Source organism: Schistocerca nitens, chromosome 2, assembly GCF_023898315.1.
Source record: "Schistocerca nitens isolate TAMUIC-IGC-003100 chromosome 2, iqSchNite1.1, whole genome shotgun sequence".
Lineage (NCBI taxonomy): Eukaryota > Metazoa > Arthropoda > Insecta > Orthoptera > Acrididae > Schistocerca > Schistocerca nitens.
In genome coordinates, this window is record NC_064615.1 from 803540195 (window position 1) to 803553130 (window position 12936).

The 12936-nt window shown below is 44.5% G+C and overlaps 1 protein-coding gene across 1 annotated transcript in view; it reads right to left on the bottom strand.

Annotated features, from left to right (window-relative positions):
* Positions 1-12936, bottom strand: part of LOC126234642 (sorting nexin-20) — a 76299-nt gene that overhangs the window by 43924 nt on the left and 19439 nt on the right. The window contains exon 2 of the mRNA XM_049943371.1: positions 10100-10240. Within this exon, the coding sequence (XP_049799328.1) occupies positions 10100-10240 (141 nt within the window). The remainder of the gene's footprint in view (positions 1-10099; positions 10241-12936) is intronic.

A 12936-nucleotide genomic window follows, 5' to 3' on the forward strand; every position in this document is an offset into this window, starting at 1 on the left:
AACCCGGAAGGTGTACACAATCAAAGGCAGAGCCACGTGTGAAAGCACCCACGTGATTTACCAACTGACCTGCCTACACTGTGATGCATTCTATGTGGGAATGACCAGCAACAAACTGTCCATTCGCATGAATGGACACAGGTAGACAGTGTTTGTTGGTAATGAGGATCACCCTGTGGCTAAACATGCCTTGGTGCACGGCCAGCACATCTTGGCACAGTGTTACACCATCCGGGTTATCTGGATACTTCCCACTAACACCAACCTATCCAAACTCCGGAGATGGGAACTTGCTCTTCAATATATCCTCTCTTCCCGTTACCCACCAGGCCTCAAGCTCTGCTAATTTCAAGTTGCCGCCACTCATACCTCACCTGTCATTCAACAACATCTTTGCCTCTGCACTTCTGCCTCGACTGACATCTCTGCCCAAACTCTTTGTCTTTAAATATGTCTGCTTGTGTCTGTATATGTGTGGATGGATATGTGTGTGTGTGCGCGAGTGTATACCTGTCCTTTTTTCCCCCTAAGGTAAGTCTTTCCGCTCCCGGGATTGGAATGACTCCTTACCCTCTCCCTTAAAACCCACACCCTTTCGCCTTTCCCTCTCCTTCCCTCTTTCCTGATGAGGCAACAGTTTGTTGCGAAAGCTTGAATTTTGTGTGTTTGTTTGTGTTAGTTTGTGTGTCTATCGACCTGCCAGCGCTTCGTTTGGTAAGTCACAGCATATATATATATATAGAGGGAAACATTCCACGTAGGAAAAATATATCTAAAAACAAAGATGATGTGACTTACCAAATGAAAGTGCTGGCAGGTCGACAGACATGCAAACAAACACAAACATACACACAAAATTCAAGCTTTCACAACAAACTGTTGCCTCATCAGGAAAGAGGGAAGGAGAGGGAAAGACGAAAGGATGTGGGTTTTAAGGGAGAGGGTAAGGAGTCATTCCAATCCCGGGAGCGGAAAGACTTACCTCAGGGGGAAAAAAGGACGGGTATACACTCGCACACACAAACATATCCATCCACACATATACAGACACAAGCAGACACATTTAGAGACAAAGAGTTTGGGCAGAGATGTCAGCCGAGGCAGAAGTGCAGAGGCAAAGATGTTGTTGAATGACAGGTGAGCTGTGAGTGGCGGCAACTTGAAATTAGCGGAGATTGAGGCCTGATGGATAACGGGAAGAGAGGATATATTGAAGAGCAAGTTCCCATCTCCGGAGTTCGGATAGGTTGGTGTTAGTGGGAAGTATCCAAATAACCCGGACGGTGTAACACTGTGCCAAGATGTGCTGGCCATGCACCAAGGCATGTTTAGCCACAGGGTGATCCTCATTACCAACAAACACTGTCTGCCTGTGTCCATTCATGCGAATGGACAGTTTGTTGCTGGTCATTCCCACATAGAATGCGTCACAGTGTAGGCAGGTCAGTTGGTAGATCACGTGGGTGCTTTCACACGTGGCTCTGCCTTTGATCGTGTACACATCCCGGGTTACAGGACTGGAGTAGGTGGTGGTGGGAGGGTGCATGGGACAGGTTTTACAACGGGGGGCGGTTACAAGGGTAGGAGCCAGAGGGTAGGGAAGGTGGTTTGGGGATTTCATAGGGATGAACTAACAGGTTACGAAGGTTAGGTGGATGGCGGAAAGACTCTCTTGGTGGAGTGGGGAGGATTTCATGAAGGATGGATCTCATTTCAGGGCAGGATTTGAGGAAGTCGTATCCCTGCTGGAGAGCCACATTCAGAATCTGATCCAGTCCCGGAAAGTATCCTGTCACAAGTGGGGCACTTTTGTGGTTCTTCTGTGGGAGGTTCTGGGTTTGAGAGGATGAGGAAGTGGCTCTGGTTATTTGTTTCCCTACCAGGTCGGGAGGGTACTTGCGGGATGCGAAAGCTGTTTTCAAGGTTGTTGGTGTAATGCTTCAGGGATTCCGGACTGGAGCAGATTCGTTTGCCACGAAGACCTAGGCTGTAGGGAAGGGACCGTTTGATGTGGAATGGGTGGCAGTTGTCGTAATGGAGGTACTGTTGCTTGTTGGTGGGTTTGATGTGGACGGACGTGTGAAGCTGGCCATTGGACAGGTGGAGGTCAACATCAAGGACAGTGGCATGGGATTTGGAGTAGGACCACGTGAATCTGATGGAACCAAAGGAGTTGAGGTTGGAGAGGAAATTCTGGAGTTCTTCTTCACTGTGAGTCCAGATCATGAAGATGTCATCAATAAATCTGTACCAAACTTTGGGTTGGCAGGCCTGGGTAACCAAGAAGGCTTCCTCTAAGCGACCCATGAATAGGTTGGCGTATGAAGGGGCCATCCTGGTACCCATGGCTGTTCCCTTTAATTGTTGGTATGTCTGGCCTTCAAAAGTAAAGAAGTTGTGGGTCAGGATGAAGCTGGCTAAGGTAATGAGGAAAGAGGTTTTAGGTAGGGTGGCAGGTGATCGGCGTGAAAGGAAATGCTCCATCGCAGCGAGGCCCCGGACGTGCGGGATATTTGTGTATAAGGGCCTCGCTGCGAATGATATGTGATTTGGATTACACATTAAACTGTAGTTCCCCTTTCTCTGGTTAGATAGATGGGGTTGATTATGGAAATACAAGACTGCCAACCTTGAAGAGAAGCTGTCAGTTATCAAATGGCAAATGTGGTTGGCCCCTTCCCCCTGGCTAGAAAATTTTATAAATTATAACCTCGATTAAGGCCTTTAAACACTATATTTCAGACTTTTCTGACCCTAAATAAAGAGGGTATGCCCTAAATAGAGAGAGTATATTTAATTGATCTTTTATTTATTTCATATTAAAATTAATTCAAATTATTGGTTTTAATAAAGAAAACTATTTCATCCTCAATGTTACTCACACTTCCAAAGAATGTGACAGGGGAAAAGTGCAGTTCATGGTACCCTTGCCACATCAACATACAGGGTGGTCCATCTGAAGTTTCGGATGAGATTATCTCGAAAACTATACATCGGGTAAAATTAGTGGGTAAGACAAGTTCGTTAGCTCAAAGGGGGACATCAAATGATACTACACGTGACCTCCAGCCCCCGCCCCCTTGGGTGGGGTGGGGTGGGGGGGGGGGCAACTTTTAAATCTTAAATGGAAACACCCATTTTTTATTCAGAAAAAAAGTAATCAAGTTTTCTCTGAAACATTTTTTAAACCATTGACAGATGGCACTGAAATTGAGAAAAAAGTAAAATTGGGGAATAACTCTGATTTATTTAGAACTATCCGACAAAGCTGCATCAAATTGATAAAAAATGTGCACCAATTCTTTCGTTACGCCAAATTAAGATATTTTTGTACAAAATATGCTGTATCCTACTTTTAACATTACCCAGGAACGACGACATGGATGTAGCAGAATGATGTTCCCATTGGGTGCTTCATTAGTGTGAGTCCCCTTGCCTCTCACATGTGGGGGTGCTTAATTAGTGAGAGTCCCCTTGCCTCTCACAATTTGGGGTGCTTAATTAATGAAATTGTTCAAAATGATCTCCATCTGCTTCAATGCATAAAGTCAATCACCTGCGAAAGTTGTCCACAATTTTGAGCAGCACAATCTCTTTGAATGCGTTGCTACATATTGTTTCGTGTTGTGGGCTGTATTTCATAAACAATATTTTTTAAACAACCCCACAAGAAAAAATCAGGTGGTGTTAGGTCTGGTGAATGTGGAGGCCACTGAATTGGTCCACCACGTCCTATCCACCGACCAGGGTACCGTAAATTTAAAATGTTCTGCATATTTTTACCATAATGGGGAGCTGCTCCATCCTGTTGGAACCACATTCGTTGCCTAGTTTCTAAATCAACATCTTCCATTAGCTCCAACATATCATCACAGAGAAGTTGTAAATAAGATTTCCCAGTAAAATTTTGGTCATAAAAATACAATCCTATCAAGTAACCATTTAAAATTCCACACCAGACCATTAACGACCATTTGTGTTGATTGTCAATGGGTCTGTGCCAGTGCGGATTGACAGGCGACCAATCATGACGATTTAATTCACCATTGTTTTTGAATGTGGCTTCATTGGTGAACATAACGAACCTAAAAAATTCATTGTCACCTCTTGATATTTCCAAGGCCCATTGGCAGAAATGCATGTGTATTTGCATATCTTTCGGTGTTAATGGCTGTGTCAGTTTGCATGATATTTATGTTTCTTTAAAATCCTCAAAACAGTTGATTCTGGTATCCCAGTTTGCCGCTGAATCGCACAACTACTAATTTCGGGAACCAGTTGAACACAGGCAAGAACGGTAAGGGTAAGAGCATTATTTTCATTGTATTCGCGATGACGAGGTGGACAGTGCATGTATCCATTTTGAGCTTGTTGAGTGCAATTTCGAATAATTTTTTCGCTTGGATGTCATCCGTTTGGGTAAAGAAACGCATAAAATTGCGCAGCAGCAGCGTAATTGTTATGGCAGTCACCTAAAATTAACATCATATCAACAATCTCTGTAGGAGGATAGAGAGCCATGTTTCGCTAAAGAATAATTTACTTTCGTCAATTGATGCTTACAGTTCACAATCTGAAAGTGAAGTGACATCTGATCGCATTACACCGACCTTTATACTGAGCCACAGTTCGCAGTTTGGCCACGATAGCCCCACAGTCGGGTGAGTAATGCAATTGTGAAGAGTTCCCTAATGAGATTTTAATACCATTCCACCTCCCTCCATCAAAAACTGTGGTGGGTAGGATACATTTTGTAACAAAAAGCTTAATTTGGTGTAATGAAAGAATTGCTGCACATTTTTTATCGATTTGATGCATCTTTCTCGGATAATTCTAAATAAATTGGAGTTCTTCCCCAGTTTTAATGTTTCTCGATTTCAGCACCATCTGTCAATGGTTAAAAAAATGTTTTTATGGAGAATCCAAATCTGCAATAAAAATGGAGGTTTCCATTTAAGATTTAAAAGTTGTACCCCACCCAAACAAAGATGGCAGGGGCTGGGGGTCACATGTAGTATCATTTGATGTCCCCCGTTGAGCTTACAAACTTGTCTTACCCACTATTTTTACCCAATGTATAGTTTTTGAGATAATATCATCCGAAACTTCAGATGGACCACCCTGTATACTACTGGCTGCTGCTTCCTACATCCATTCATCATTCATTTCTGCCTCACAGAAACTGCCATTAAAAAAAAAAAATAAAATAAAATAAAATTAAAAAAAAAAAATAAAAAATAAATAAAAAAAGAAAATAACTATCACTTTGAAGATTCCAAAGGCACTTGGCACCCCTCTGCCTCACAGTTAGTGACAAAATCATAAAGTCTGCTTCTTGTCAGCTCCATTTTGGAAAGGAAGACACGTAAAAACTACACGCAACACAACAGACAGAGCAAAAACAAACAAACGTGCTGCATACCAGCATTTAATGGTAGCGGCCTAGGAACAATGTCCCTTTGATCTGTACAGACACAACCGTGGAACACTGGTTTTGTGTTACCAACATGTTGACGACATGCTGTGAACATCTGCAGTCCAGTACTAGCTGCAAACAATATTGCAGACCATGTTTCAAACTCAGTGTAATCACGTCTTTAGTAAGCTGTGGCGACAATATCATTTGTAGACAGGATTTCTGTGTATTCAGGAAGGAAACTGGTACAATTTACAAAACATTTTAGTAGCAAATGATTAGCAAAGTGCAAACCGTACCTCTTTTGATTTTTTAAAAAACATCAATTGTAAAATAACAATTTCTGTAATTTTTTAGTGACTTCCCATAACTCTGTAATTAAGGTGATAAATTATGGGCAATCTATAATAATTGGCAGCCATGGAAACGCAAGTCACTGAAAAGGTGTCCAATACAAAGACTAGCACTAGGTCATTAAGTCATACACAATTATTACTATTAAACGATTTGATGATCTTTGTTTACTATGCACGGAATTTTCAGATCTATTTCCATCATGCTTAGGGTGTGCAAACTATATTGTAGCTCACACTCAGTTAAAATCTTCTGCAGCATCTTGCTAGTTTAGTGCTAGATCAGCACTAGTAGCATTGCGTGATGACCTATCTAATCTAACCTCATGATGGATGTAGGTCATCTTGGCAACAAGACCTCTTCACACCCAAGACATCAAGTCAATGGGCAACACCACTGGTACTTTTGTGTTTGCCAAATGCACAACCATAAATGCAACCATAAATGCACAATCGATTATTTGCATCTATCCCATCCCAAGGGCAGAACGGCTCTTGTCAAAACTATGAGGTGGCCAGTATCTCTCCAAATTTGATTTATCCAAAGTATATTTGCAACTGGAGTTAGACGAACAGTCATTCCAATTCATGATTATTAACACACCATTTGGATTGGACAGACATAACAGGATGGTCTTCAGAACTGCTAGTGCATCAGCAATTTTCCAACATTTTTGGAGCAGCTGATTCAAAACATTCCGAATGCACTAAACTATATGGACGATACAGTTGTAAGTGACACTACAAGAGAGCAACATCTGACAAACTTATGTCAAGTGTTCCAGACACGACAACAAAACAGATAAGAGCACAATCTGTCACGTGGGGTACTAAGACCACACAGTGAATCATAAAGGACTCTAAGCAACTCAGCAATATATATAACCCACAGACAAAAATTCAACTTACATGGCCTTTAGTCATTTCCTGGCAAAACCAATCTCAGAATGGCATCAGCACCTGATAATAGTACTCTTCCACCCAGCCTCTAATGGTGAAGTGGAGTGGTTCGCCCACATATTTGAAGTGCTGCTGTGAAAAATGATGTCAGTCACAACCAAAGCTGAAGTCCTAACCCAGTTCTTGGCCACCTACTTGACGACACCAATCCAAGGGCACACTATGGTGGAACTACTGCAGGGCCAATGACACCTGACACTCTGGAACCTCCTGCAGCTTAAAATACATCCACACCAGCCCAACCATAACCCCTCAGAGGTCTGGACTTGCCTTTGGGAGATCTCCATGATGGCTACCACATATCATCAAAGACAACCGAAGATGACAGGTGTTCACCACAGAAGTCAATGGGCCATCATGATGTGACATGCAAACCAGCTGCACCCATGCTTAGCAACTTCCACTACAAGCTCCAGTCCAAGCGCCAGCTCAGTACAACTTCAGATGCCAGACAGAGGCAGGTCAACAACCACAGGTTCAGCAAAGTCTAAACAGGTCCTTTGTGGAGTACGGTGTCTTCCCACATCCAGCACCAATGACTCCCAGCGGTGACCCAGTGATCAGAGTACCAGCACCAGTCAGCTCCAGCATCATGACAATGCCCTTGCTGTAAGTAGAGGTCACAGCACAACCACAAACACAAGCTGATGTAAAGATGGACATTGAACCCCTAGCTTGTCTGCCCAAACACGAAGCACCTCTCCCCTACCGGTATGCAACCCCACTTTTAAACCTATGGGCCAGTTAAAGAGGGGCAGGATGATATATATACATCCTCAATAGTGAGGCCAATAATCTGCAATGTATGCTGCCTAAGAGGCACCTACAAGGGCTTGGCCTCTGACATCATGCAGAAAATAAAACCAACCACCTTGCCAGTACAAGCTCACTTGATATTGTGCTGTGCTCTAGTATCTACCTTGTCGCCTGCTTACTGGATCTCACTTGGTCAACTCTTTGGATTAAGAATTCATGATTCTGATGGACTTGTGGGACTATGGACTCATTCTCTTCTATGTGTGTGTGTGTGTGTGTGTGTGTGTGTGTGTGTGTGTGTGTGTGTGTGGGTGTGTGTGTGTGTGTACACACACACACACCTTTATGAAAACCCGGCATGGACTGGTTTTGTGAGCTGTCAAGTGATGATTGTGCATCCTTTCTTGCGTGTGATAAAAGACTGTTTGCCGCACTGTAACAGGTTTAATATACATTTCTCTGAAAAATCCACAAAATCACTGGTAGAAGTGAAAAAATAATAGCAGGTGAAGCCATTAGATAGACATAAAAATCAATAACTAAGCACTCATCCCTCCAGTAATAAATCCCACTGCTTTACTGGTTAGCTTTTTTTTCATTATCTGCATCATCAATTCTGTAATTTTTATTACAGTGTCACTATCAGTCACATAGCTACAATGGTCAAATTAACATTCAAGATTAACACTGAGTTTTCTTTATCATATTAACATACATCTATGCCACTAACAAGCCCTGCTGCATAAATTCAATAAAAACCACTACTAGTTATCTGATAATATAAGCATCTACACTCCTGGAAATTGAAATAAGAACACCGTGAATTCATTGTCCCAGGAAGGGGAAACTTTATTGACACATTCCTGGGGTCAGATACATCACATGATCACACTGACAGAACCACAGGCACATAGACACAGGCAACAGAGCATGCACAATGTCGGCACTAGTACAGTGTATATCCACCTTTCGCAGCAATGCAGGCTGCTATTCTCCCATGGAGACGATCGTAGAGATGCTGGATGTAGTCCTGTGGAACGGCTTGCCATGCCATTTCCACCTGGCGCCTCAGTTGGACCAGCGTTCGTGCTGGACGTGCAGACCGCGTGAGACGACGCTTCATCCAGTCCCAAACATGCTCAATGGAGGACAGATCCGGAGATCTTGCTGGCCAGGGTAGTTGACTTACACCTTCTAGAGCACATTGGGTGGCACGGGATACATGCGGACGTGCATTGTCCTGTTGGAACAGCAAGTTCCCTTGCCGGTCTAGGAATGGTAGAACGATGGGTTCGATGACGGTTTGGATGTACCGTGCACTATTCAGTGTCCCCTCGACGATCACCAGTGGTGTACGGCCAGTGTAGGAGATCACTCCCCACACCATGATGCCGGGTGTTGGCCCTGTGTGCCTCGGTCGTATGCAGTCCTGATTGTGGCGCTCACCTGCACGGCGCCAAACACGCATACGACCATCATTGGCACCAAGGCAGAAGCGACTATCATCGCTGAAGACGACACGTCTCCATTCGTCCCTCCATTCACGCCTGTCACGACACCACTGGAGGCGGGCTGCACGATGTTGGGGCGTGAGCGGAAGACGGCCTAACGGTGTGTGGGACCCGTAGCCCAGCTGCATGGAGACGGTTGCGAATGGTCCTCGCCGATACCCCAGGAGCAACAGTGTCCCTAATTTGCTGGGAAGTGGCGGTGTGGTCCCCTACGGCACTGCGTAGGATCCTACGGTCTTGGCGTGCATCCGTGCGTCGCTGCGGTCCGGTCCCAGGTCGACGGGCACGTGCACCTTCCGCCGACCACTGGCGACAACATCGATGTACTGTGGAGACCTCACGCCCCACGTGTTGAGCAATTCGGCGGTACGTCCACCCGGCCTCCCGCATGCCCACTATACGCCCTCGCTCAAAGTCCGTCAACTGCACATACGGTTCACGTCCACGCTGTCGCGGCATGCTACCAGTGTTAAAGACTGCGATGGAGCTCCGTATGCCACGGCAAACTGGCTGACACTGACGGCGGCGGTGCACAAATGCTGCGCAGCTAGCGCCATTCGACGGCCAACACCGCGGTTCCTGGTGTGTCCGCTGTGCCGTGCGTGTGATCATTGCTTGTACAGCACTCTCGCAGTGTCCGGAGCAAGTATGGTGGGTCTGACACACCAGTGTCAATGTGTTCTTTTTTCCATTTCCAGGAGTGTATTATCATATTTAAATGATACACTACCAGAGGAAAAAGAACTGTGACTGTTTATGCATCAAGTTTCCATAATTGTTCACTATTTTATTGCAATAAGTAGCTTATTTATTGTTTTTATGTGCATCACTACTTACATGATACAAATACCTGCAAAGCATACATCTTGGCACACTTTTCACTAGTTCACATTTTAAATTTTGTCAGCACATTAAAATTAAATGTGAAATTATTAAACAGATTTATAGCAATGCAAGAAAAAGTAAACTTTTTCATAACAGCTGTAAATATCACTATTTGGATCCAATAAAACAGAATGGGATTCCACATTCTTAATACAAAAGAATAATGTAAAACACAATCATTTACTTCTAATAGTATTTAAAGTGGCACAATTAATTACTTATATGGGCACTGGCTTCACTACGCGCCCCTGGGGTCTCACTAAAGCTCAGTGTTCCTTGTTCCAGTCGTGTATCTGGTTCCTCACCAAGAACCAGGTTTTCAAGATCCTGGCCACCATTCAGAAGGTTATCCGTTTTATCTGTATAAAATTAAAACACAATTATTTGATAGTTACAATATTGTTAGTTGAATTAAGCATAAAATTAGGCATAAGTGAAACTGTCAATGTCTTATAGTTTCTTGAATAATATCTCTCACGTCAAACATGAATTTAAAGAAACAACACACAAAAGTAATAGTAACAAAGAAATACAAATACAACATCTTGCCTGTGAATGTGGTGCAGGAAAAAAGAGAAAGAGAGAGAAGAACATTATATATATATATATATATATATATATATATATATATATATAGAGAGAGAGAGAGAGAGGGAAACATTCCACGTGGGAAAAATATATCTAAAAACAAAGATGATGTGACTTACCGAACGAAAGCGCTGGCAGGTCGATCGACACACAAACAAACACAAACACACACACAAAATTCAAGCTTTCGCAACAAACTGTTGCCTCATCAGGAAAGAGGGAAGGAGAGGGAAAGACGAAAGGATGTGGGTTTTAGGGAGAGGGTAAGGAGTCATTCCAATCCCGGGAGCGGAAAGACTTACCTTAGGGGGAAAAAAGGACGGGTATACACTCACGCACACACACACATATATCCATCCACACATATACAGACACAAGCAGACATCTCACAAGCAGACATATTTGAAGACAAAGAGACTATTGTCTTCAAATATGTCAGCTTGTGACATGTCTGCTTGTGTCTGTATATGTGTGGATGGATATGTGTGTGTGTGCGCGAGTGTATACCCGTCCTTTTTTCCCCCTAAGGTAAGTCTTTCCGCTCCCGGGATTGGAATGACTCCTTACCCTCTCCCTAAAACCCACATCCTTTCGTCTTTCCCTCTCCTTCCCTCTTTCCTGGAGGCAACAGTTTGTTGCGAAAGCTTGAATTTTGTGTGTGTGTTTGTGTTTGTTTGTGTGTCTATCGACCTGCCAGCGCTTTCGTTCGGTAAGTCACATCATCTTTGTGTGTGTATATTGCTCTCTCTCTCTGAAATGACAGAATTCATGGGACAGCGATAAGCCCATATACAAATGGCAGTAGTACCACATACACAAGGTACAAAAGGTCAGAGTTTTGGCAGAGTTGTCATTTGTACTCAGATGATTCATCTGCAAAGTTTTCTAACGTATTTGTGGCCACATGACACCAATTAACAGACTTTGAACGTGGAATAGTAGCTGGACCTAGATGCATGGAACATTTCATTTAAAAAATTGTTAGGGAATTCAATATTGCGGAATCCACTGTGTCAAGTGTGTGCCAAGAATGCCAAATTTCCGGCATTACTTCCCACAATGGACAACGCAGTGGACGATGGCCTTTACTTACCTACAGCAGCAGTATTTGCGTAGAGCTGATAGCGTTAACAAAATGACCGCAAAAAGCAATGTTGGGCATACGACGAACATATCCATTATGGCAGTGTGGCAAAATGAAGCGTTAATGGGCTATGACAGCAGATGACTAGCACGAGTGCCTTTGCTAACATCACAACATTGTCCATAGTGCCTCTCCTGGACTCGTGCCCATATCAGTTGGACCCTCCACAACTGGAAAACACTGGCCTCATCAGATGAGTCCCAATTTCAGTTGCTAAAAGCTGATAATAGAGTTCAAGTGTGGTGCAGACACTAAGAAGCCATGTGTAATAATTTCAAGGAAGACGCAATACATGAAAGTCACAGATCAAGTAAACAGAGTAAGACGTGTGTACACTTTAACAGTCAAATCATAACTGAGTCCAGGTCTAGCGGCCGCTGGCTGGCTGGCCGCTTAGGTGGCACTGCTGCTGCATGGCTGGCAGACAGTGCCGCGTGTAGAGGACGCGTGTAACTGCGCGGCGGCACTTTGAAAGATCGGCGAGTCACAACACTTTTCCCCCCTTTGAATTTTTTGCACAGGTCTTGATGGAGGTGGCCTGTAGATTGCTAACATCCATAGGTGTTGTCTGACTGGCCATAAAGTCTCGAGGAGGAGGCTTCCCGTACGGACGGAAATGTCCCCGATGATAATGGGTCGAGGTGACAGGAGACGTGGGGTTGGAATCTGCTGGGGCCCCGTGCACCAATCTGCCCGTTGCGACAAGTCCGGTTGTTGTAACAGGAGACATGGGCGATGTGTCCGCGTCCGTAGGAGGAGGAGGCGAGTACAGTTGCTCTGACAGATGATGGTCATCTGGTTCCTGCATGGGCACGTCTCCTGGTGGCGCCAGTTCTTGTGCTGGCACCGATATGACGGTGAGAGGACTGCGTTGTGAGTAATGAGAGATTCCAGTATCCCGAGCATCAGGTAGAGCCGAAGGTGGTGTAGTGGCATCCGGAACAAGTGTTGCTGGCACATGAGGCCGAAGCTGGTCCGAATGAAGCACTGCAACACCTGTGTTCGTCTGGAAGTCATACAGGCATTGGCCACGGTGTCGTAAGATGCGGCCAGGACTCCATTTTGGCCGCCTGCCATATCCCCATACCCATACAAGGTTGTCGGAGGTGAACCGGCCAAGCGAAGGCACCCGTGGCCGTGAGGTGGAAGGCCGCAGAAGATGAAGTAGCGTGCAGGGCTGTCGGCCATGTAAGAGCTCAGCCGGGCTGTGGTTGCCCATGGGAGTGAAACGGTAAGAAGCCAGAAATTGGAGAAGCGCATTTTCAGCAGAAGAAGTCAGGAGTTTCCTCATCTGAGCCTTAAGTGTACGGCCAGTCGTTTAGC